General features: G+C 26.5%; 4 protein-coding genes and 1 pseudogene across 5 annotated transcripts; 2 read left to right on the top strand and 3 right to left on the bottom strand.

The window, feature by feature from the left end:
* Window positions 1–870: 870 nt before the first annotated feature.
* Window positions 871–3383, top strand: LOC112594207 (BLOC-1-related complex subunit 5). Its single transcript, XM_025338876.1, has 4 exons — window positions 871–1422; window positions 1479–1645; window positions 2784–2972; window positions 3083–3383. The coding sequence occupies exons 1-4, from the start codon at window positions 1203–1205 to the stop codon at window positions 3296–3298; spliced, it is 792 nt and encodes a 263-aa protein (XP_025194661.1). The 5' UTR covers window positions 871–1202; the 3' UTR covers window positions 3299–3383.
* Window positions 3384–3398: 15 nt separating this feature from the next.
* On the bottom strand, window positions 3399–4697 carry LOC112594222 (annotated as a pseudogene).
* A 1402-nt stretch (window positions 4698–6099) lies between these two features.
* Window positions 6100–9403, bottom strand: LOC112594201 (dehydrodolichyl diphosphate synthase complex subunit DHDDS-like). Of its 2 annotated transcripts, none has more exons than XM_025338869.1 (6): window positions 9200–9403; window positions 8621–8810; window positions 7727–7873; window positions 7080–7228; window positions 6394–6578; window positions 6100–6306 (listed from the first exon to the last, which is right to left on the bottom strand). In XM_025338869.1, the coding sequence occupies exons 1-6, from the start codon at window positions 9246–9248 to the stop codon at window positions 6100–6102; spliced, it is 927 nt and encodes a 308-aa protein (XP_025194654.1). In that variant the 5' UTR covers window positions 9249–9403. The 2 variants fall into 2 exon arrangements, with proteins under 2 accessions (XP_025194654.1, XP_025194653.1); XM_025338868.1 differs by having other exon boundaries at window positions 8621–8819.
* Window positions 9404–13380: 3977 nt separating this feature from the next.
* LOC112594152 (co-chaperone protein daf-41-like) lies at window positions 13381–17462 on the top strand. The gene is made up of 5 exons (XM_025338808.1): window positions 13381–13588; window positions 16359–16548; window positions 16626–16835; window positions 16902–17033; window positions 17131–17462. The coding sequence occupies exons 1-5, from the start codon at window positions 13578–13580 to the stop codon at window positions 17200–17202; spliced, it is 615 nt and encodes a 204-aa protein (XP_025194593.1). The 5' UTR covers window positions 13381–13577; the 3' UTR covers window positions 17203–17462.
* Window positions 17463–24030: 6568 nt separating this feature from the next.
* On the bottom strand, window positions 24031–25707 carry LOC112594172 (proteasome subunit beta type-6). Its single transcript, XM_025338829.1, has 6 exons — window positions 25475–25707; window positions 25254–25321; window positions 25021–25152; window positions 24832–24961; window positions 24350–24494; window positions 24031–24285 (listed from the first exon to the last, which is right to left on the bottom strand). The coding sequence occupies exons 1-6, from the start codon at window positions 25556–25558 to the stop codon at window positions 24101–24103; spliced, it is 744 nt and encodes a 247-aa protein (XP_025194614.1). The 5' UTR covers window positions 25559–25707; the 3' UTR covers window positions 24031–24100.
* Between the last annotated feature and the right edge of the window lie 376 nt (window positions 25708–26083).

Below are 26083 nucleotides of genomic sequence, written 5' to 3' on the forward strand. Positions count from 1 at the left end.
CTACCACATTATACGTCGTTTTCGATACATTTACGACGCGTGTCACGAAACGCAAATCGCATATTTATTGTCGTTTAGAGTGATTCAGACGGTGTTTACATTATTTAATCGTACACGTCTTAATGACGTACTAAGTTTATTATCACAGACACATATCACGATATCGCCCCAAGGGTATGCGATTAAAGGCATTAAAACGACTGAAGAGCAACGATTTTGCGATGTTTTGTATAATACAAATAAGAATCTGTTAAACCCGACGCGCGTTTCTTTTTTATACACATAATAAATCGTATTTCGTACGCTGTCGAGAGTCGAGACAGTACCGATATGGTCGCGGAGGCGTTCGAGGGTGGAGACACCGAAAACAAAACGACGCGTATTCGATACGGATAAATGATTTATCGTATCGTAAAAAAGAAAACAGTAGTACATACGTGACGATACGATGACCGACCGGAGAACGCGCCGCGAGTAAGCGTTTTCCGGACGTGACGGAGACGGCCGCGAACGGAATTCGGGGACGTGTGATCGGAAAACGCGTGGACGGGACGAAAAAGACCCACTCTGGGCTATAGGTTCGAGAACGCGACGGAAAGAGGTCTCCAAAGGCCGGAAAATCGGGCAAAAAGCTGAAAAAACGATATATAATAAAAACAACGATAATAACGACCGATAACGACGACGGCGGGAGATAACGATAACGGCGCACGGGCGATAACGCATATATAACATATATACAGAAAAAATTTTAATTTTTCGATTGGTCGAGACACTAAACCTATCGGCCCGTGTATTTTATAGCAACTATTCTTCGTTTTATATTATAAGAGAAGAGAAGAGAAGAGAAGAAGAAGAAGAAGAAGATTATAAGAAGAAGACTACTACATATATAAAATTGTATTTATATTATATGCATCGCCCTAAACGTCTCGATATGCAATCCAAAATACGAGGATTTTTATCACACAACAACAGTTCTGTTATCAACTAATTATTTATCACTCGATAGATTTTATAACTTCGTAATATCTGCATTCTGAAGTCCTGCAATAAAATTAATTTTGAATTTTAAGTACAGTCGTTAATTCGTTGTGTCGGTTGTCGGTAATTTATTATTGCTTATTTAATAATTATAATAAGTCGTTGGTCAATCGCCTGCTCGTTGCGGTTGTAGACTAGAGATCCGTCCGCATTCGACAATGGGCTCAGAACAGAGTTCGCAATCTAATGCTACTGATTCGGGTGCGAAAAATACAAAACTTAAGAGGGGCAAATCGGTGCCCGAGAGTTCTTGGCCAAGGAATTCGCAAGATGGTCAACAGAGCAAGGCAGCTAGCGCAAACACATCACCTGGCCACAGTGTGTGCAGTGATGTTGACTTACCATACATATCATACACGGTCAACCGACCAATTGGAGGTGCAATTAGTTAACTATAATAAACGTTAGATGAACAACACTAAAACCATTTCTAGATTCTCCAAAGAAACCCAGCATCATGAGCCGAGGTCGATCAATGCAGGTGGAACCCCAACGATCGGTGAAGAAAACCCCAAAGTCCACACCTAAACACAACATCGTGGTGGTCAGAGCAGCTGTTCAAGAAAACCAAGACATGGATGAAGATTTATATCGAATGAAGGTGAATTTTTTTCTCGTTTTAGTCCTGATTAAATTGTGTCATCATGAAAAAAAAGCAGTGTAATTTAAATATATGTATTAATTCTACTAATTTGGTTTACACTTTATACTTATCTATTTATGTCTGATATAAACAATAGTTATGTTTTCTGTAGTTACATAAAGCTGTTTCAGAAAAAATTAAATTAATTGAATTAGTAATAAACAGACATTTAATACGTATATACTTAGATTACACAAATTTAAAATAAAAATATTAATTTTTAATTTGGTAGGTAAGTTTAATTTACTTAATAATATTTTATTATTGTCTTTTATATCACAAATAAAATTAAACCAAAATGTACAATATAAAAAAAAAAAAAAAAATTATAATAAAAAAATATATTTGTATTATCATATAATTGAAAACAATTTTAAATAATTACTAGGTATATAAATAAAACTAAATACATATATTATATTAAATAAAATTAATCTTTGGATGTAGAAGGTATACAAAACGTAATTTTTCGTTGTCTAAGCTGTTTAATATGAATCTGGTTGATAAAATAGGCACACACTTCAAGTTTATCAGACGGACTATTTTCGTTTCCCTCTTGCATGAAGAACTTCTGCAAGAAATCAATGCACTTTTTTGCCTCTCTTTGGCGAAATTTTGTTTGTTTGAATGGTAATGATTTTTATTATTTTCGATAAACACAATCTCATAGATATGACAAAACCCAATTAAATTAGTTGTTTTTAAATACTTATGTGTATATTCTAATGCTATGATAAAAAAAAATTGCCCACATAAACCAAATCGAGTGTCCATATTACGCGGTTTTATTTAACATTGTTAATATACATTTGTATTGGGACCAGACATGTTTGCCCACAATAAGCGGTTACCCATATTAAGCGGAATCCACTGTATTAGAGAACATATTATATAATATTATGTAGTTTTGTTTATTTTATTAAAGTACTTAAATATCTCATATAGTTTCATATAAGTGTTCATTTCTATTATTTTTAATTTTTAATTGTATCCAATAACAAATGACTAGTAGCTCCTTTGATACTTTTAACTAATTACTATTATTTCATAAATTTACTGTGTGTATAAAAATAAAGTGTGGATTTTATGATTTTAGCTAGTACCATCGTTTTTGCCAATAATACGAGGCACTGTATCTTTGCCAGCAGCCAGAGATCGTGAAGCATTAGAGAGAATTGATGCTAATGCATTTTATAGACTATGTCTACTTTATCAGGCCTACATGAGCCGTTGTGCCAAAGCAGTGACTGCAGATCAAAGTTTGATCAATAAACAAATTTTGGAGGTACATACTATCTATCTAAAACTTAAGCCATGCAATAACTGCTATTATTATTAGATTAAAACTATTAAACTGTTAATATCTAAGTAATAATCAAATTTGATTCTTTGCAGCTTGACAATGAAACCACACAAGTGTTAAATTTATATGTAGCGTCATATAAACAATATGCTAAAATCAACGAACAATTCAAATGTATCGACGACATGAATAAACAACTGAACTCTTGTCATCTGTTATTAAACAAGACACTAGACTCTGTACAACTGTTAAATAATAAATTACCTCCAGACGAACGGTTAGAACCGTTTGTGTGGACGACAGGTTAAACTATGACTGATCACATAATTTATTTTCACTTTTAACTATTCTCTAACATTTTTTATGTACATTTAAATTTTTATTTTATTGTTATTTACTTATAATTTTTTAAGTTTTTTAAAATTATTGATTTGTGTGAATTTTTATTTGTTTAAGTATCCATGGTAAATTAAATAAAAGTTTTGTATATACGTCTGGATATCCTGGTCTGGCACACCCCTAACCAAACGATGTGAGACTGGCCAAGAACCATCGACCATTTGGATCTGAACATTGCAATGGCTCTCCTGAATCTCCCTGCAATTTGTTTAATGACCACATTGTTTTAATTGGTTACCTTAAGCTGTACAACTGATATATGTTAGAATTTGTTCAACGTACCTTTTCCATCCATTCTGCCAGCACACAAATGGCCATCATTTATATGAACTGCTGGTTCATATTTTTTTCTATAGACAGATGTGTTGTGCACAGGCGCTTTAATTTGCTGCAATGTATCCGACAGAGGCCCATTTGGTTTAACTTAGCTCATCCAGTTGTGACACATACCTTTGGAATTGGCATGTTATTTATTGATGATGGCAAATACAAACACCATACGTTTGTGTTAGTGATATTTGTTGGCCTAGATAGTTTCATAAATGCTGTGAAATTCTATTGTTAGTACCAGTGAAATTCAATTATTGTCTTAGAATTTTTTTCATAATTAACCCATGTAATTTTGGTAATTGTTAAACTTGTTATGAATGACCACTTTATTAATTGGTAAATGCTTCCCCGTGTGCTCTTCAATCTTTTACATCTCTATTCCAGTCGCCTAGCACAGCTGTCCAAAGAGCTGCCAATGGTAAGCTGAACTTTTCACTTGTAATCAAAATTGAATTTTCAATATAAATATTTTACGCACAGTTGTCAACAGCATTATAAATAATTACTCACTTTCTGATGTTGTGTGCTGCTGTCAATATCCAAGTTGGTCTAATCAGTACATCAACACACCAATGGCCAACAAAATCAAATGCTGGGTGAAGTAACTGTAACAAATCCTACAAAAACAAAAGGAAAAGCCCTTAATACAATATTGTTTAATCTTAACCCATACCCTCAGAGTTCAGACAAATCTTACAACTATACAATTTTTAATTTAATGTAATTAACTTCAATACTTAAATTATATGTATATTTATTTTAAAAGTTTATTAAAATTAATGTTGAAAATTGAAATTAACTCTTAAAAAGTTATTTTCACTGTTACCTATAGTTAGTTAATGAAATGTATTTTTATTATAATATTTAATGTTATTCTGATTAAATTATTGTTTGTGAATATTAAGTAACTACTAGATACTTTTCCACATTATGTTGATACTTATTATATGTATTTACAATCACATCAAGTGTGCTCATGTCTTAACATCAAAATAAAGAATAAAAAAAAATGTCAAGTATTTCATCAATTTACTGTTTTATTGTGCACTTTATTAAAACACTATATTAATTTTTTATTAAAATTCAACATAATACCATCCATAAATTACATGTTTAGGTAGGTATTCGTATATAAACTACATAGGTTCAGTTTTATGTGACAATATATGCTAAATAGTATAGGTAATACATACAGCATTAATTCTTTGTACTATAGTCATTACAATGTTATAAAGTAAACTGAATAGGTAGTGCGAATAGTTTATATTATACATAATTTTTTAATAATAAATAATAATGTGTGTACACAATGCAGTTCTGAGAGTTTATCTTTATTTTTTTCTTTATCCACTCATAAATTATAATGACTAATGAGTAATAATAAGTAATAAAAATTTAAATATAAAAATATGTTTATTGTTTATTTTAATGCACAATATAGAAATTGTTTACTAATTAGTAACTTCTCTGGTTCTTTACAGTCTACATCATATCCTGGTGTCTTGATGCCTACAGATTACGGTAATTATATCATCACGATTCATGACATTATGTCAATCAAGATTTTCAAAAAAAAGAATTTGATCCGTATTTATACGTAATTACGTATCGACGTAATGATTCATATCCGATGCTAATAAAGGTTTTAGATTAGTAGGTAATTTATAGACTATATCCTTTGTACTAATGTTAATAATAAAGCATTTAAAATATGAAGAAAGGCAAACAAAATCAAATAAAAATTAACTAAAATATTTTATAAATTTCAAAGAAATTAGCTAATTTGTATTAAGAATAATTTTACAACCATAGGTATTCACAAACTGTTTTCAGAAAAAACGACTGTTTGTATATTAAAGAATATTTAACGAAATAACTAATAAGAATTGTGACTGTGGCCTGGTGTGGGGCGGTGATTGGCTTCAGTCGCTAATAATGTGTTCTGAGGTCTCAAGCATTGGCCGGTGTCGCTTGCTCTCAGATGGATACCCCCGAGTTCTTAGTGACGAATTTATGGCACACATACGTACACACACGTGTTCCAACCGTATTAACCAAACTTTACGAACAAACCTTACACAAAAACACCTACTGCTCCTATCCATAGCTAATGGCCTTAAAGTTGCCGGGCAGCAAAATTTGAACAGCAAAATAAGTAATGAATTATTTAACACCAAAATGTATACAAAAAATAAAAATAAATAAACCTTAAAAATTAAAATGTTGTATAACTTTCTCATGCATATATGCAAATTATATTTATACATAGCATTCTAAATATACACAATGTATCATAAATGAATACATAGATAAATTTTGTTATGTAAATATATTTAATTTTATTAACACTAAAAATAAAATCAATTAAATTTTAATATTATCACGCAATTGTATAAAGATTATTTAACCAGTTTTGATGTACATTTTCAACAAATTTTTCAGCCCTTGAACTCAATTTTTTAGTAGGTAATTTATAACGTATAAATGCTCTAATATTTCTTTGATACATGAAAATAGCAATCATTAACTCCCATGCAGTAAATTCTGGCCATAAGACTGGAGTAAAATAAATGTAACTGTAAGCACACTAAAAAAAAAAAATATATTTAAAAAAAATTAAGATAAAACTGCAATTTCCTTAAATAAAACATATTTTCAAGAACTATAAATTTACCTGCCATAACATGAAATCACTCAGTGTAGTCTCACCAGATGTGCGTATTAATAAATCAAGTGGTGTGGACGGATAAGTATACATACAATTATCTAATATTTCAACTGATAAATCTGATTCCTCCAAATCATTATTTTTAATACCATTAGATATTTGATTAAATGCATTTGTTAATTCATCATGTCCTGAAAAAAAAATAGTTTAAATGTTTTTTAAATGTATTACCTATAGTTTTATACTTTTACACAATGTACATAAAAAAGTAATTTTTAATTTATTGGTTTATTTGTTTTATTGTTGATTAAGTTACTATTTAATAATGAATATAATAATAAAATATTTTTAATATGATTCAATCCATTATTCAATCACAAATTACATAAAATTCAGGAGAAATGTAAAAATAATGTTTATTAGTAGGTAATTAGTCTTTTATTATACCTAACTAATAAGTTTGAAAATTATAACTACAACGAATATTAAAATAATAATATTTATTAATAAACAATATTTAATTGAACATAAGTACTGTGATAACTGTTAAAAATACTATCTAAAATTTAAATCATTAAAATAATAAATATTAGATAATATAAATTATAAATTAAATGTATATTATATTTTACCTAATTACATAGGTAATCAAGTATTTTATTTAAAACTTATATGTAGTTCTTTCAAATTACCAGTATAAGAAAATGCAATATTTAATGATATCTTATTGTTTTGTTTTGTTATAAGCTTTGATTTTTCTAATGCCTTAACCAAATCATCTGGTAGTGTTTTGATGTTACCAAAAAATGTTGTACATACACCTAGTTCATTCAATCTATCTCTAAAACAAAATTATAATCATAATATTTAAATTAACTATTGACCTCATTAAAATTAGTTAAATATAAATTATTATTACATAGACACTATAGGTAGTTACCTAAGTAAAGAGATAATATAACTTATAGAGGCATCCACAAAATTTTAAATTATTTGATCATAATAAATTACACATAATAGTGTGGTATTATAATAAACTCAATCTTTTTTACAATGTTAAATTTGATTTGGTGAAAAGATGAATCATTTAGGTATAGAAAATACATCAAGATTGAAGTTTTTAAATAACATTTTTCCTGCTATTATAGACAAATACACACTACAGTACTTACTACCTATATAGATAGTAGATACTTATAGTAATTGTTAAATGATGTACACTATTTTCGATTTTCATGCTAGACAATTAAATTTATGATTGGGTCCTTCTTAATTAGGGACCTATTAGATCTTTACCAAGTTAATAATAAAAATTGGTATTTCATCAATCACTCTATACCTTTCTAAAAATATTTTTATTTCCTCAAACAATGCATCGATTTCTTCTTGTGTTCTCTTAAAGGTATCCAAGCTGAATGCGTACACAGTAACTTCTTTTATACCTAAATCTAAGCACCATTGTATTGTTTCAAATAATTTGTCAAACCTATAAATAATAAATAAATAATATGGCAAATATATTATATACCATTACTCGAGTATAATATATATATATTATATGTTTATTATGTAGGTCATTTTATTTACGACTTTTATCAATCACAGATAACGCTAAACTATATTAATTTAAATAGTAGGGACATATATTTTTGTTTGATTTTTTTTATTGAACATCACATTTAAAAAAAAATTAAAGGCATTTTTATAAGTTTTGTTTTATAAATACCTTCATTAAATAGTATTTTTAAAGGGATTTCTTGTTTTTAAGATATATAAATCCATACTCTAATGATTGAATATCCGGAATGATATACTCATATTCTGATACGTTTAAACCTACCGACTAGTGACTACCTACAGCTAAAACCTACATACCTACCTCAAACTCACTAAATTTATTATACTCAAGTATCCATATAAGTAAAACCTATAATAATTTAAATTTGCACATAATATAACTTAGATTTTACTTCTAAATACAAATTATTCAATTGTGTAGGTAGGTATGTAAAATATTTAGTTATATGAGTAATCTTACTAAAATTAAAATAAATATATTTACCCTATTTTGATGTTATGTTAAAATTTTAAACAAATATAATATAGTTATTGGTAGTAAAATAATTAAATACCTAATAAGGATTTATTACGATTTTTTATGATAAAAATTAAATATTACTCAAAGGTTATAATTAAATATTTTTTAAATATTTTTGATACAATTTTAACTCACCCTTTTGCATAGCTTTCTTGCGTGGAAATAAAATTTTTCTTACCATAACGTCTATTATTACCGTCCATTATAAATGCTACATGATTTGGTATCTCTCCATACGTAAGTATTTGCGCGCATAAACGATGAGTCCATGTCATAGAATCATCACGTATACTAGACTTGTCTGGATGTGTGAGACAAAAAACATCTAAAAATTCTAAACCAGTGTACTGATGTTATACGTATATCAGCAAATCTAAGTTTATGAATGGTAAGTCTTATTATGTTCAAAAATATTTAAGTACAATAATGCATTCAAAATTATATACTCGTATTATTTTAATTTGATATTGGTTAAAAATAATTTTTAAATATATTGATAATTATAAAATATTTAAAATTATCGTTATACATGTACATTTTTAAAATAACTGAGAATATTAAAGAATGAAGTACCTACTGAATTTGAAAATATAATATTAATATTTAATGTTTAATCCAAAGACAAGGTAAATCATAAAAAAATTACTATCCCTTAATATGTAAATAAAACATCTAAAATAGTTTATTGTAAAAATAACAAAAATATATTCTTACTTTTTACAAAATTACCCCAACTCCATTTATTTGTAATAATAGTCGACATCTCGGGGACATAAAACGTTAAATTTTTAGCTTGTTAACGATTATCTACTCTATAAGTGCAATTATTATTAATTTGTTACTTTCAATTAAATAAATGTTATAATGTGTAGATAAGTAAATCTTCAGGTGCATTTACAAATCAATATAATAGCATAAGTACGCTAATATAATACAATAATATGAATTATATTTTTAATGAAAAGAAGAGAACTTTAAATAAGTACTGTAATAATGCATTAGAAAATGTACAGTGTAATATTTAAGTATATTACTCCATGAATGAGCTCATATATTTTTATTCAATATCACGTTCATTGCATTCATCACACGTAAAAATATACATAGATTTTAAATTATATATATAATATACAATATTCATACAGGTATAATATACTTATATATTGACACATTGTTTTATTTTTACATGCTAAACAAAAATAAAGTAGGTAACGTAAAAACTCATAAATTAGATCCGAGAAAAATATAAATTCATAATTTAAATTGTTTTTAACTTTTAAAAATTGTGGCCATTTTAATTAATTTATTATTCAACATATATGTCACGTAGTTTTTTTTTAACAAAGAAAGCAAACACGTAATAGATTTTATGTCATTACTTAATTTATTTTACCATGAAAAAAAGATATTCTGACATGTTAAATTAGACTTATATATACTAAAGAAATATGCTAAGTATATTATATAAAAAAAAATACCTACAAGTAATAAATGAACGCTACCATACCATTTGCATTAATTGTTATTATAATAATATGTATTATACTTTATTTTAACAATAATCAAATTTCACAACAACCAAAATAGTATACTTAAAAAAAAATTATTATAAAATGGCATATTCATCCAAATTTCAACAGGCGACAGGAAATCACCATAGCAATAAAACTAGAGTGCATTTCCATTTATATAAAACAACTCATTGTCTCACTCCTTCTTATAACCGATGAGGATTCACCACTCAGATGTAAAATAATTAGCATAACAATTTTTTAGGTAGTTCCTATTCTTCCCAATCTTAGATAATATAGTGCTTATAATATATATTTATAGGGTTAGTATTACTTTATTTTACAAAAGATAATAGATCCAGTGAGTAAGTGCGTATGGTAACCATGGAATTTTATCTATTACAATATTACAAATTATAATACATACTAATTTATATAATTTTTCTTAAATTACCAGTATTATATAAAATCCACATAAATGCAAATAAATGCCTTTATAATAAAATATATGAACATGTAGGTATAGACAGTATGATATATTATAGTAAGAGATATAAGTATTAAGTGTTCATCATAATTTTTATCATCAAAAATAGGTTCCAAAAACCAAAAAAAAAATATCAACATTGAGGATATTAGCTACCTAACCTAACCATGTGGCATTGTAACCAATAAAGTCGATTAATTATTTACCTGTAAGTTAGTAGATACAATATTATGTGAGTAGTATAATATATTTTCTTTAATGTTTTTTTAATATTTACATATAAACCTGCAATACATACGAGTACATAAAATATGCAAATGAACGTAAATTAAGACTGTATATCAATTATCATAAATCTAAATAATCTAAATATGACTTACACACGTATATATATTATAATTTAATACTACTTGTTGTACTACTATACTACTAATGAATACTGGTATTTAAATTATTGCTATTAAAAAAATATTATAGCTAGTCAAATTCCAAACAAAATCTATCTGCATTATAGAATATACAAGACAATTTAAAAAAGGGTGATAGGTATACCATTCTGTTACATTGTAAATTATATGTATCGAGTGGGTTATTTTAATACCTATGTTATTTTGAGAACTACTTAAAAAATAAAATTATCCAGGAGCCACTTTGTGAGCAGACGTTTATCGTTAGTTGTTAACCCCCAAAAATCGTTTTTTTTTTTTATCTATTGATTTCATTTCATATAATGCATTTATGTCTGTCTAGATGTAATAATTAAATATGAAAACAGTTATTATACTATAGGTATTGTTTTTAATAATTCTGGGGGGGGGTATCATTTCAGTTTTTTATTATTGGTGTCAAAATGTTCGCAGGCCGTTTAAAATCGTTACAAAGCCACAATCATGAACACCTTTTACTTATTTTTTAACTATGATAAGTGAGGATTACTTCCTCTGTCTTCTTCTTTGCCTTCTCTGACAACTTTATGAAGTTAGCCGTTAGCCATTATCCTACAATCTACATTTCTAAAGTGCTCATCTGTCCTTTATTTACACCAATTATTTTCATGTAATTTTTTTTATTCTATCTAACCACTTTTTATTCAATTTTCTTCACTTTCTTTTTCCTTCAACATTAATTTTCATAACTACCATGGTTGCCTCTAAATTGCCTTTCCAGACTCCAGGGTTATCTACATAACTGGACTTAGGTATCGATTCTGTAGAATTTTAAAAATATTGAATATTTGTGTAATAATTCAATAGATTACGTCATAATAGTATGAAAATATTACTATTGTATCAATTTTTATCAAATTATTAATGCTTCTAACGTATTTATTTTGTAATTACTATTGGTATTTATAATTAGCAAAAAAAATGTATGGATATAAGTATTTTAATAATAAAATACCTAACCTTAACTAATCTAATTATAGGATTTTTCGCCCTACACTCGAAATACATAATATAACTAGTTAAATAAAACTGGAAATGTATTTATGAGTATATTTGCTTATATCTAATGGCACAATATACAATCCACTTTACTCATATTTCTATATTTGTCCACTTACTATTTTAATTTAACAACATTTAAATTTATTAATAAACTATTATGGAGTTATAAAAATAAAAATATTTAATATCATAAAACAATAGTATGACTATTAATCTGGTTTAAAAAAATGAAGTATATCGGTGCTTACATTTTATTTTTGACAAGCCTGCAAAGAAAGTGTTTTAAAAAATGTTGATGCGAATGCACCCCCTCCCCTCTATGTTACCCCTGAATAATTCTACATAGCCACAAAGATAATAGTTTTCGTATTGCAGTTGATAAATAATATATTTATAAACAGTTTTAAATAAATATATATTTATTGGTTAGGTATATTACCTATATTTAATTTAGAACTATTTATTTGTATATAACAAATTCGTTTGAATAATTGATAGAATTTAAAAATCTTGAAAATATACTAATATTAGAATGCGATTCGCAGAATAGTTGCTTGAAATTTTCTAGTAATAATTTAAAATTATTTGTTAAGACAAGGTACCATAGCTTAATATAATATGTAAACGTCTCTAAGATAAGCTCTACCCTCCCCCCTATGATATGTGTAAATGTATCTACGACTTGTAAGACAAGTCAGTTAGTTGGTGGCCTGCATGGGATGCTAGGAGTGCCTGTAAGCCGAACCGAATATTGTGTCATAACTTTGTGTAATGTTTTCTTTTCGTTAAGTAAATAAAGTGGGATTAATATAATTCTTGTGTAATTATTTATTTGACGCTGGTACAAGAATAGTTAACATATTTATTATTTAATGTTCTCCATAAACTATAATTTAACTACACTATGGATGAAAACGTACTATTTTTGAAAATATAATATTTAGAATATCATAAAACAATGATTATCTAAGTTACATACAACTAGAATATTATGAGTATTATGACTATTGACTAGTAGTTCTTAAATCTTAAACGATAATTTTGGAAGAACATAAATTTTGTATAAACGAAAATTTAGTTTTTGACTGAAACTATGGATGCCCTGCTTGATAATATTTATAAATGTTGCTGTAACTGGTTTGCTTATTAATAAGTTTAGAATAAAGGTCTAGAGGAGCATAAAATGTTTTTTGATAAAATTAATAATAAATACTAAATTGGTATCAAGTAAGTGATCTGGTGATCATATTAACAATAATAATTAATATTATAATAGATGTGAATACTGAAGAATAATAAAATTTAGTCAACCGCGGTTGTCAATGGCTCGCGTCATCATTTTTTTCCTCCATGATGCGCAACGAATGTAGTTTCTTCCATCGACCGATATTGTTACTCACTGTTCAGTCAGCCCTCTCCAACCCACTTCACCGACAAACAGGACGTTTTACATTTCATTCTACGGTTGCCTAGAGTGGTTAGTAGCTACTTGTTATTTTCTGATCGCCGAACTGTACATTTCGCCGGTGATTTGCTTGCAAATTTTACGTTTCCCGCGTACTCAGAGTTAGCTTTTCATTATTTGCACCGTTTGGCAGCAATCCATTACAACTCAAATTATACACTCGACGCGCATCATCAACAATATGCATCAACTGTAAGTGAATAATTTTTTTATAGTCTCTCGCATACGTCGGGATAACGCCATGTTGGGTCTGAACGGCGAACAATCGTTGGTCGTGAAACTATTTTTATGAGATCGAGTTAGGCTTTTATAATGGGGGAGCTGTCAACGGGATGCGGTGACAACCGCCATTTCTATTCGTAGTGTCACTATTTCATACTCGTATGTCGGCTCATCGCGCACACGTGTGTGTCATTTTCGGTTTTCCAACATTTCCAGTGTTCCCACATCTTAACGTCTGGTTTATTGCAAGTTCAGACGGATGATCTATTGTTCTGGTCAGTATCTTTCCAATTTATTTAAGGCTTAATCCTTTCAACATTTGTTTTCGAAAAAATCGTCTTAGCAGAATGACGCCTGTTCCTCGGTGATCCGGCAGCATGTGCATCGATAATATCTTATAGTACTGTTTCCCGATTATGTGATACAGTGGATAGTTTATTCGTTGACGGTTGATCATTTTTATCTCTTGAATTTGACTTAATGTATTTTATCGATCAAACGTGATACACCTTCCACTCCTCCCCACCATCCCTGTCACCCCTTCCCATCATAATCTACGCTCGCCAATGCCCTATGGGAACAAAAGAAAACGAAAAATGTTATAAGTATGATGAGCATCCGGCAACAATTACAGGATGACGGAGTTTTTTTTAAATTTTATTTGTTTTTCTGACTGTACAATTATAACAAACTGTGATTTTTTTCAAATCAGTCAACTCATAATGTAATATTGCTCAGGATAATAGTATCAAATTTCATGAGTGCACAATTAATAGCTGATGTTTTATGACAAATTTAAATATACTTAATTTTTAACTGTAATGTATGATATATTAATCTTTACTATATAGTACTAAAAACATTCTAAAACCTAGGTAGATATATTGATCAATATACAATGTGTTATTAAATGACAACATGTTATTAGAAACCTTAGTATTAATAAATCAATATTAAGTTCCTAGGTGTATGGATGCGATACAAGAAGAAACTTTTTTTTGTTATTTGATATTTGAATTGTGATAGATTTGAAATGTATTGAGGTACTGCTTTGGTTTTGATAATCACTTTACTAAACATTAATTAGTATAAAATCATTCGTGTTATACTTTGAATACATGTTTATGGTCAAAGTCATGTTTGATTTTTCAAGTTCTTGGCCTATAAGTAGATACTTATATCTGGCCTAACTTAGTTATTAACTAAACAATATTATAGTTAAGTACTGCAATTAATAAAAATATTTTCTTAAACATAATTTCAGTTATTTAATCAAATAATTTGTATTTTTATAACAAAATTGGCTTATTGTTTATTGTTTAATATTTTTACTGAACAGTTTTAAACTGACTTTGGATATAATAAAGGCATTGCTTGTGATATTGAGAAAATGTTACTGTTGTTAAAAATACATTATTGAATTGTTAAGAATGTACTTTATAACAAATAAAAACATACATTTTTATAGAAACCTAACTAGCTTATAAATTACATTTTTTTGGATTTTATTTAAATTGCTATTAGGAAATTTTTAATAAGTACTTTTCTGTTATCTTGAATATCACAAGTCTGAATTTCATTATTTTGATCCCTCAACTAGCTCCTCAAAGTCTTGACCAACATGAATTTGTCATTTATATAAGTATAATGTATAATAGTATAACGTTTATTATCACAGAAGTAGAGAATCTATAACATATAAAAACATAAAATTATCACAGGTTATATTATTTAAATATATAGATAAAAATCACAAGCGTGGAGAGTTGAATCATACTAACCTACTATAGTCTAAAATTCTAATTTTGGTCACAAATTTTTTGAAATGTCTTTTTATACATTATCGAATGAATCTCCATTAGCTAAATTGTGTTTCTAAATAAACTTTGCCAGGTAAGACTTTAAATCAGTGGTTTTCAACCTTTTTAACAATGTAGCACACTTATTCTTCTACAAAATTTTTGTGGCTCACCAATTCATATAATACATGAAGCATATATATATATACAAAATTAACACCATTAATAGATTTATCGCAGCATACCGGTTGAAAACCACTGCTTTAAATGATGAATGACGACAATTGTAAACATGTATAGTCTAAATAAAAAAATTAAACTGAAGGTAGTTGGGAAAACATTAAAGTACCTTTTAATTTTTTTAATTTATTGCCCAATACTGCCCTAATTATTTATATTCACTGCATTGTATTAAAACATACCAAAAATAAATAAATTCTTTTTTAGATTCTTAATATAATTATAATAATGTAATTTGGATAGTTCAAGAGGACATTTAAGTGTGGATTGTAACTATAATAAACCTTAAGACTTAAGGTTATTAAGGTATTCCACTTAGTGGACTAGCTTATCAATTATTATTTACACCTTTGTAATAATCTTTAAATAATATTAATATTTTAAACATAATTCAACAATATATTTAGATAAAGAATAACATGTCTATGTATTAAATTTAACACATGTATCATATTGCTTTTAGAAAAAAAAACAGTTAAAGTGATATCTCTACTTTTGTTATTACATTTGAAAAATTAAATCTTAATTTAAATATTTATTTTTTTTTAAATGGTGATAACTCCTATTATAAATAAGATATGTTTTTATTGCTCAACACATTAGTATTTAAATATCACACTGTTTCATATTTTAGATTAGTTATTTTAAATTTAACCAATAATTGTTAATTATAATAATTTACCTTTTTTTTATTTTTTCAGGACTATGATTCCTCCAGTCGTTTGGGCACAACGTAATAATGTGATATATGTTACTATTTGCGTAGAAGATAGCGTAAATCCAGATATTAAAATCGAACCTGAACAAATAATTTTCCGTAGTATTGCTGGCTTTGAAGTTAAAAATCTGTATGAAATCACCATACCATTGTATGCACCAATAGAACCTGAAGTAAATTAAACAAATTAATTTAATATTGCCTATCTATTAGTTTCTGTATTAATTTAATTGTATTTTTAATATAAAAGAATAGCAAAACAACAGTTAGTGGTAGAAACATTGAACTGGTTTTGCAAAAGCCATCTACTGACACCAAATATTGGCCACATTTAACCAAAGAGAAAAAGAAATATCACTGGTTAAAAGTTGACTTCAAGAAATGGAAAGATGAAGATGATTCAGACGATGAGACTGGATCAGGCGCTGGTGGAATCGGTGGAGATGGAAACATTGATGATGTATGTTTATAATGTTTTAATCATATCTTAGTAGGTTTAAAATATTTATTCATTTTTATAAACTAGATGCTTAGTATGATGGGTGGAGGCGGCGGTGGTCCTAAATTTGGAGGATTAGGAGATTATAATGAACCTTCTGATGAGGATTCAGATGACGAAGAAATGCCTGAACTTGATGACATTGAGAATGAAACTGCGGTAATTAATAAATTCAATTTTTTTTTTTTTAATAAATTAAAAAGTTACAATATTTTTATGAAATGTTATTATTTTTAATTTATTTATCATTATACAGGGCAAAGGTAAAGAGAAGAGCGAAGAAACCATGCCTAACCTTGAAGAAGTAAAACCGGCAACAACTGCCTAATTTCTACTATTGTCATTATCTCATTCTTCCGAATTTTTGTTCACATAATAATACGGTTTAATTTAAATGATTTTGTATGTGTAATTTTTACATCAATCGAACATAATTTGTGCTCTAGTGTGTGCATCAACATTTCTCATTCAGTTTAAATGCCTATTATTGTTCACTTCGCCTGATTTATTTGTGAAAATATCGTTGAATTTTCTTCTCCCCATTCCTTTTTGCACCATTAGAAATAAAATTCCTGGATTTTTGTCATACGTTTTCTTCATGTGTTGAATGATAATTCCTTAAATTTCTATTGAAAATTAATTTACAGAATGGCATTTTAGTTATTATAAAAACTTTTAAATGTCACTTAAATTTATATTGTTTCATTAAACGTTGATATTTGATAAAGAAGATTAAGATTAATGCATTCTATGTAAAGTTGTCTTATACAAAATTCAATCGTCTATATCATATCTTCAAGCTACTAAATTTTTCAGGTCTTTGTATTATTAGACACACAAATAAATAATTGAATGTGGAAATAATACTCAGTAAATATTTAAAATAATACTGTGGTTTTTAAAAGTAAAAATGGATAAAACTAGGAACATCTGCTCAATTTAATTAACATGTATAGACTGAATGTAATTTAAATATTTTTTAGTGATAAAAGTATATACTTTTTTTTAAACAATTTAATTTTCAGTAAGATACCAGCTTATGATTTTATATTGCATACAAAAAGATACTAGTTACCTAAAGTTAGCAATTAATATTTGATGTAATTGTCTTACTTATCTATATATTTTAAGAACTACTTAGATTTCCAGATTTTTTTTTATTTATGTTATTTAAGTAAATGTACGTTATTCTTTGAGTGCCTGTCATTGATAACTATTCCAATATACTAACTATACATTAATACTTCTAACAACTATACAATAACAATTATTTTTTATGTTATCGTTTTATAAGAGTACAAGTTAATTTACTATTTACATTTTCATTTAATAGTAATTTTTAAGGGTATTTTAGAATAACATGGAAGGTGTTTGACACTAATTTGAGATGTGACAAATCTGGTCTAATAAGTAATTATTTTCTAAAAATAATTAAATTCCCGTGTAAATTTATAGTCTAGAAATGTTTTCCATTTAGTAGCATACTTAAATATAAACTATTGATAGTTTAAATATCAATTATAGTTGATAGTCATAATCGTTATAATTGCTTAAGTTGCTTCTAATAAATATTTTAAGTTAAATGTGTGAATTTTTCATTAAGTATATCAAAATTGAAGATAAGAATGATACATACAGTACTGTTGCATATTTGTAAATTACAAAATTGAAATTATTTTATATCCTAGGTATTGTGCATATTAAATAGAACTCATTTTTATTGCATCATAATATAATTTTTACTTTTGACCAATACTGATTATAACGTTTGATCAGTGATAAACCAAATTTGATGTTAATGGACTGAATTGTTAAAAAAAAAACTATGTCAAACAAAATTTAGCTAAAATTATAACATTGGGTAAATAAGTAAATTGTATTTATATTGGATAAAATTTAATTAATAATACTATTAACAATATCAATGCTTAAAGTTTTCAAAACGTTAAAATTATATTTAGTCAATCTTGAATATGACCTCAAAAATACTTAATATTTGTCTTACTCATATAAAAAAAAAAATTGTTTTTCAATTTGTCTTCTAAAATATAAACTTAAAGAATATCTGACATTTTTATGTGTTAGTTTATATAAATTAAGCGAAGTAATGTTAATCACCTCTACAATTTTTTTTATTATTATTATGATTACTAAAATTAACCAATTTAGTTAAATAATGATTCTTCTAAACTTAAAAAATTGAAAATTAAATTTTGATAAAATGTACAAATTAATAATGAAAAGCCTTTAGCAAAAATTTTAATTGTTGATCAAAATTCTGAATATTCATTTTCATTATAAAACATTAAAATTAAATATGAATTATTTGTTCAGTTTATCTTTAATTTCGAGGGGTGTTTGAACATCCAACCGCCCTACCTACGCTCATGGTCATTAGCCTTAATATTGATTTTATTTATACATCGAATTCGTTGAGTTATCAACACTAAATTGTTACCAAATCTATTATTTAATAATTAATCTAATCAATAAAATTCCAGAGTAACTTAAAAAAATAAATAATATGACAAAAGCCAGGGTGTCCACCCCCTGGGATCACCACTGGTCTATTGCAGTTATAATATTTAAAGTTTCTTAGCTAAAACGTCGATATATCTTGAAAAACAATATCATCTGAAGTCGGATAAAATTTAATACACTTCATTTCTTGTATTTTTTTATACATAGTATAGTGCATAGAATTGAGATTAATTTTCAAATTGTCTTTTTTTTTTTTAATTTCCGACATTGGAGTTTTATTTTTAGTACATCATATATACGATATACTAACTAATTTCTAATGCACATTTAAAGCTTTTATGATTTGTTTATTTGAAGTTGTTTTAAGAGACGACCGAATAAACCACTGATAAATCATCCGAATTTAGTGATTGAAAAGTTGAGCTAACTTTTTGTACTAATTGAATTTAACATGTGAAGTGCAAATATATTGTCTTAGAAATTTCTGCCATACAATAGAGTACCTATTACCTTGATGTTATTTTTCATCACTTGACGGGTTTTGAATTATCAAATCTAACTTGTGGTTAAAAGAGTTTTCAATAATAATATTAAACTAAAAATCTTACCATCCATTTCTTTGAGTACGCATTCTAAAATAACGTGTTTTACAGGGCTGTCTTTCAGTAGACTAAAGATAATTTAAATAATTCCAAAAAAAAATAAATATTATATGGTATTTTTTCTCAGTGAATCTATAAGAACTAAATTTTAGCATTGCATGTAATGAACATACCTAGTACCTACACAATATTTGGATAAGAAATAACTTGCACTTTGGCTTGTAATCCATTGAAATTACGCCAGACGTTGCCGTGCCATTAAAATAAACAATATTATTATTTAATAATTGATTGCCAATTTAGATCAACAATCTACATACATGATTAACTGCATCTGTTAGAGTATTAATTATTAACTGAAGTCATTATTAAATCCAATAACAATTTCCCCGGGGTAATTTTAATCACTTCATCCAAATAACAAATACAGATAGATAATTATTCAAAATTAAGAGATACCTATCAACCTTTGTCCTTCAAACGATGCATTATGTATATTTCTAATAGTATTATTCTGTTCTTCTCGTCTTGATATTTATTTAATGCAATATCTATCTACAAATTGGGAATTTAAAAAGCTATTAATCGATAAAAAAATGTATAGATAATGTGTGATTTAGAAATCTGATGAGTTTTGAAATTTGTAGATGTCACATGTTAGTAGGTAACTAAAACCCATTTTAAAGACAGTTTTATCAGCTTGTTCTGAATTATTTAAAGGTGAATAGTTGGTAAACAACTAACAGAATTATCAGGGTGAATTGGTTGACTTGAACTTGAATAAATGTGTTATGCTATAAATATAGTATATTTATTATCTGTAAATAGAAAGATTGTGTTATAATTATTCTATGTACAACCTTGGATAAAATATATTATTTATTATAATATCTAAGTGAAAATATTGAAATTAATATTTCAATATTTATATATGATTTAGTAAACTATAATAAGTAATAATATAAGTACCTATTTACTTTTTTATAGGGTCATCAGTCATTATAAAATATTTTTTGGATTAAAATTGCATTACATTTTTGTCGTGATAATTTGAAGTGTAATTTAATGTTATTTTTGATCTGAATTCTGAATAATATATACCTATTATTATTATATAACTAATTTAACTAATTAATTTTTTTAAAGAAATCTATTTATTACCTAATGTAATCCTATCAATTTTTTTTCAGAACATTAATAGCTTAACTTTAGCTGGTATGGGTACCATTTAGCTGAATGAAATGTAAAAATAAATATTAGGTCAAAGTAAGTAACCCTATAAGCAGTTAAACATTGATAGCTATTTTTAACTTTAAAAAATATGTGATAAAATAATCAAAACAATTTTTCAGTATTGATTGTTGTAAATAAATACATAAAATATATTAGTATTTAGTGCCTAGATATATATTTAATATATAATATAAATTTATATATTTAATAATACCATATTATTAGATAAATGAAAATAAATCTAAAAAAAAAAATACAACAACTTGAAAAAAAAAATTAAAATATTGCTAAAGACTAAAGAGTGATTTACATATTATAATGATACATTTTTTTAAAGGTTAGATTATGTTTATTATAGATGTCAACACTTATTGTAATAGTTTTTTTATTTTCAGACGTTAATTGTATCATAAATTCTTCATCTGTACATCTGTATGATTAAATTTGTTTAATTCTTCTGGAATCTCAACTATAAAAGTATAAGTTTTAAATTAATGAAGTACCTAAATTTAGTTTTTAAGACTATAATGAAGCTTAATTAAAAAAAAATAGGTAACCTAATTATGACAGCGGAATTTGTTATTATTTCATCAATTCACTTAGGTATTGCCTTCAAAATTCAATTCTTCACGTAGAGCTAAGATATATTTACAACAGCATATATACAAATTAAAAACTATGCTAAGTTTAGTAATCAGTCTTACAAAAACTTCACTTATGACATTTAAAATGAAGCGTTAAATAAAATTGCTTGTGACGAGCTATCAATATTGGTTACTAATTAAACATTTAAATTTCATATTATGGGACTTAGCATAATTTATTTGCTGGTAAAATATTCTAAACAAATTAATTGATTTTATACTTACACTTGATCGGCTATTTAATATTTTATTTATTTTTTTTTTTTAACACTTTATTTAGTAAGTTTTGAAATGTCTTCTTTTTTCATTTCTCACATCAAATAGGATGATTTTTAGAAGACTTAATAATTGTTATTTACTAAACTAAAATAAAATTTGTACTTTTCGTTTTGCAGACAGCAGTCAATAAGATAATAATATATGTCAAATAAAATAATTATGATGTAGTTAAATTGGTTGGCAGAAAGTGACAAAACTATATATTTTATTGAACTTTTACTAAATATTTTCATAAATTGATATAATTCATGTGAGTATAAATTTTTTAAATTAGCTTTTGTGCAACCCAAACTTAGAGCATAATGACACAAGGTTGTCTTAATCCACATAATATGTTAATATTTATTGAACAGCAAATTATATCCAAAGTTAATATTAAAAATTTAGAATTTAAATCCTTTATACTGATGAAAAGGTAAATTGAGCTTAAAATATACATATTATACCATAAAGTTATTTACCAATTTAAAATTTTTTTTATTATTACCATTTTTATTCTTAGGAAGAAATTATTTTGAGGCCTAAGTACATTTGTTCATCGTATAACTTGCTAATAATTTCTGCATGTGCCTTTGGCATTATATACTTACAAACGTTTTAATTATATTTATGACTGTCAACTAATTATTAAGCTATCAACACGACACATGCACTCAAAGTAAAATTGATTGAGTGTAGTGTCATAAAGTTGCGGTATTAATATTGTAGAGTTACATATTATATAAGCTTGAACGATGTATTTATACTTAATAATTAGGACCTATGCTATAATATTAACAATAATTAGGTGGAATTTATCATTTTATGGAAGTATGCAATCAAGGATAATTTATCATAATGTATTTTATGACTTGTAGTTTTAAATTTTTAATGTTTTGTTAGCTGAATCCAAAAATCCTTTTCATAAATTCTATTCAACTAAAGCCACCTTTATTCCTCAGTCAATGCAATATATAATACATAGTGAACTAATATGATAATTTATGTATTTTATATTATATAATTTTTTTTTTTTTAAATTGCATAATTGTAGAGGTTAGTTGAAGCTAGACTATGTCCATTTGAGATATGGTGATATAGTAATCCAGTCAACATCAAATTTCAAAGTGTGTTAACCATGAATAGTTTTTTCTCCAGTTTGAAATCCATATTCATACCAAAATATTATTTTATTATTTACTATCTTCAATATGTCAGATAATAAATATTTGTAACAATCACATAAAACACTAAAAATGTATAAAAAAAGTACAAGAATAAATAGTCTTTATTATACTAAAGGTTATAAAATTTCTGAAAAATATACTCTATGTGCAAATAGGATCATACAATTAACTCTAAAATTCTCATGTTCGAGTGAAGTCTCCAAACACAACCATAGTCCTAAAACAAAACATAGAAGCTCATCTTAACACTTCCCCTATTCTATCCAAATCATCTTATTTCTCTACTGTTTTCGACTAATTTAATAAGAATTATAAACACTAACAATGTTATTAAAGACATTTCTTCATACAAATTTCTGTCAGATTTAACTGCACTAATTAACTCCCACCTTATTATTTTTACAATTACAATATAAAAACTTAATTTTCTTTATATTCTATAGTGTTTACTAAATATATCAATACTTATATGAATCGATAAAAGAGTATGATTTACATCTTTATTATTTTAAATATCATCATTAATTGGTCTTTATAACTTTATTCAGATACTGCATACTATTATTGTTATTATATTTTATATTTCATATTTTTTGTAATTAAATATTATTTAAATAATATTTATAATTAATTATATCATAATTTTATAATAATAAAATAAATAAATAAGTCTTTATATTTTTTTCTATACGTAAGTTAATCAACAGGTATTTTAATGTTAATTAATTTAAGAATAAAAACATGTTTTAAATTTATTCAATTTTATTTAATTTATAGATATTATTATCAAAACAATTCATGATTAAAAAAAAAAAAAAATTTTAAGCCATAGCAGCATCTCCTCCAGATACTTCAATTTGAGGTTTTTCTTCATAGATATTATCATAGAATTTTGGAAGTTGGTCTCCAAGTACTAACTTCCTTTGAATAGAACCAGTATGGTTTATTATTCCCATACGCACAACACCTCCACTTGAACCATCACGTTTAATTGCCAATGAAATTGCTAAACAAAAATATATATTAAAAATTAAGTAATAGTAATAGACAAAAATTAACTATTGTTATACCGTTAAGGACAAGATTTTCACATTCTTGCTGAGACATTCCATCCTTATACTGAGAATCCATAAAACCGTACAAATAGGAACTACCAGAGCCACCAATTGAAATATTTTGTTGGACAATGGTACCACTCACGTTGATTGAATATACCTAATAAATGATTTTTAAATCAATTTTAATAAGATAGGTACTTAATTTGTTAATATTAAGATATATAAAAGTGTCTTTACATGTAAAAGTTTTTTTTTATTTTGTCAAAATATTTCTATTATTATAAATTCAACTTCATAAAAAAAAGTTTCATATTTTATATACTAACATTTGAATTTAAATATTTATGTTATTACTTTAAGACTCCAAATTCTTAAAAATTCTTAATTTACATTAAAATGACTTAATTAAATACAAATTGTATGTTTAGGACATTTTTTTTTCTCTAAGAGGGTATATAGAAGTAGCTTAAAAAATAATATATAATATTAATTACTTGTCCACCGAATCTGCTATCCCACCCAGCTACAATGATACCAGCAGTCAGTTGATGTCTGTTCTCGTATATCAGGGTTTTAAACACATTGGCAGCAGCTCTGACCAATGGCGGTTCACCCATTTGAATGCTAAGAAAAAAACTCGTTTAATTATTAATACGTTCATTTAACAATATATCATTAATTACCTAGTTAAATCCATGTAGTATGCAACAATATCAGTTATGGCTTGTGTATCAGCAGCTGAACCTGACCGACAACAGTAAATGTTGTCACATACTTTTGTCAACTTATCAGTAACTCGGTTAGCGATATATGCTCTAAAAAGTAAAATACAAATGGAATATCAATTATCAAAACATGAATCAAATGTATCTTAAATGAATAATTAATCTGTTACAATCATCAGTTTTTTAATTACCCAGTTGTAGTACGAGAGTCAGCTCCGATTATAACACCACCGTCATAAGTAGCTGCTATGATGGTAGTCTAAAAGTTATTAATTAAATTGATTTAATTACACATTCAACAATAATACATAATTACATTAAACAAAGGGACAATGGTGTACACAAATTTAACGACAGATAAAAAGTGTGTTAATAATTCATTTTGTAAAATTAATAATAACTTATTACTTACACCAGTGGATACTTCATCCTTTGTAATATCATGAATGCCGCTTTCTTGAATACCTTGAATTCCACAATGACTGAGAAGAGACATTTTCAATAATTTTTAAACGTTTTTAAACTTAATACACTTCAATACTATTCAATATTCCGGAAAAGCAACTAAGACCAAATATGTTTAGCAATACACTAATACCGTCAATATCGAATAGATTACAAAATACGAAATTATTAGTATTAAATTGTGCTGATAATACTTAGATTGTTTATACATAACCCTAAAAAAACAAAATCGCATAATCATTGCAAAGCATAAGAACCACAACACGGTTACAGTGTTAACGGTTCGTTTATCTTATCAACATTACGGTTTACCACAAATATATGAAAATACATTAAGGGCTTACAACCTGGTGCCTGGTGGCCCATAATCGTAGAAGTCGGTAGAACATAATATTCTAAATTTAATTCTATTTCATGTTTCATAGACCATAGTTCACACTATAATCAGTATAATCTAATACTTATAAAACGATTATGTGGCATTGTGGCAGGTAGTATGGTTCACAGTAGATGAAGCACTAAGCAAGAGTACAAATATTTTACCCTATTGACCATT

Source organism: Melanaphis sacchari, unplaced genomic scaffold, assembly GCF_002803265.2.
Source record: "Melanaphis sacchari strain LSU unplaced genomic scaffold, SCAv2.0 Contig221_pilon_pilon, whole genome shotgun sequence".
NCBI lineage: Eukaryota > Metazoa > Arthropoda > Insecta > Hemiptera > Aphididae > Melanaphis > Melanaphis sacchari.

What these genes read in the sequence shown, in the direction of transcription:
- LOC112594201 (XM_025338868.1), bottom strand. Translation starts at nt 9,248, where the DNA reads ATGTCGACTATTATTACAAATAAATGGAGTTGGGGTAATTTTGTAAAA. An exon ending in TTGGGGTAATTTTGTAAAAA is followed by an intron (nt 8,820 to 9,199) that starts GTAAGAATATAT and finishes ACACTGGTTTAG; the next exon opens with AATTTTTAGATGTTTTTTGT. An exon ending in ATAAAAATATTTTTAGAAAG is followed by an intron (nt 7,229 to 7,726) that starts GTATAGAGTGAT and finishes ATTTTGTTTTAG; the next exon opens with AGATAGATTGAATGAACTAG.
- LOC112594172 (XM_025338829.1), bottom strand. Translation starts at nt 25,558, where the DNA reads ATGTCTCTTCTCAGTCATTGTGGAATTCAAGGTATTCAAGAAAGCGGC. An exon ending in ATAGCAGATTCGGTGGACAA is followed by an intron (nt 24,495 to 24,831) that starts GTAATTAATATT and finishes ATCATTTATTAG; the next exon opens with GTATATTCAATCAACGTGAG. An exon ending in TGAAAATCTTGTCCTTAACG is followed by an intron (nt 24,286 to 24,349) that starts GTATAACAATAG and finishes ATTTTTGTTTAG; the next exon opens with CAATTTCATTGGCAATTAAA.
- LOC112594207 (XM_025338876.1), top strand. Translation starts at nt 1,203, where the DNA reads ATGGGCTCAGAACAGAGTTCGCAATCTAATGCTACTGATTCGGGTGCG. An exon ending in AAGATTTATATCGAATGAAG is followed by an intron (nt 1,646 to 2,783) that starts GTGAATTTTTTT and finishes TTATGATTTTAG; the next exon opens with CTAGTACCATCGTTTTTGCC. An exon ending in TCAATAAACAAATTTTGGAG is followed by an intron (nt 2,973 to 3,082) that starts GTACATACTATC and finishes GATTCTTTGCAG; the next exon opens with CTTGACAATGAAACCACACA.
- LOC112594152 (XM_025338808.1), top strand. An exon ending in ATGCACCAATAGAACCTGAA is followed by an intron (nt 16,549 to 16,625) that starts GTAAATTAAACA and finishes TTAATATAAAAG; the next exon opens with AATAGCAAAACAACAGTTAG. An exon ending in ACATTGAGAATGAAACTGCG is followed by an intron (nt 17,034 to 17,130) that starts GTAATTAATAAA and finishes ATCATTATACAG; the next exon opens with GGCAAAGGTAAAGAGAAGAG.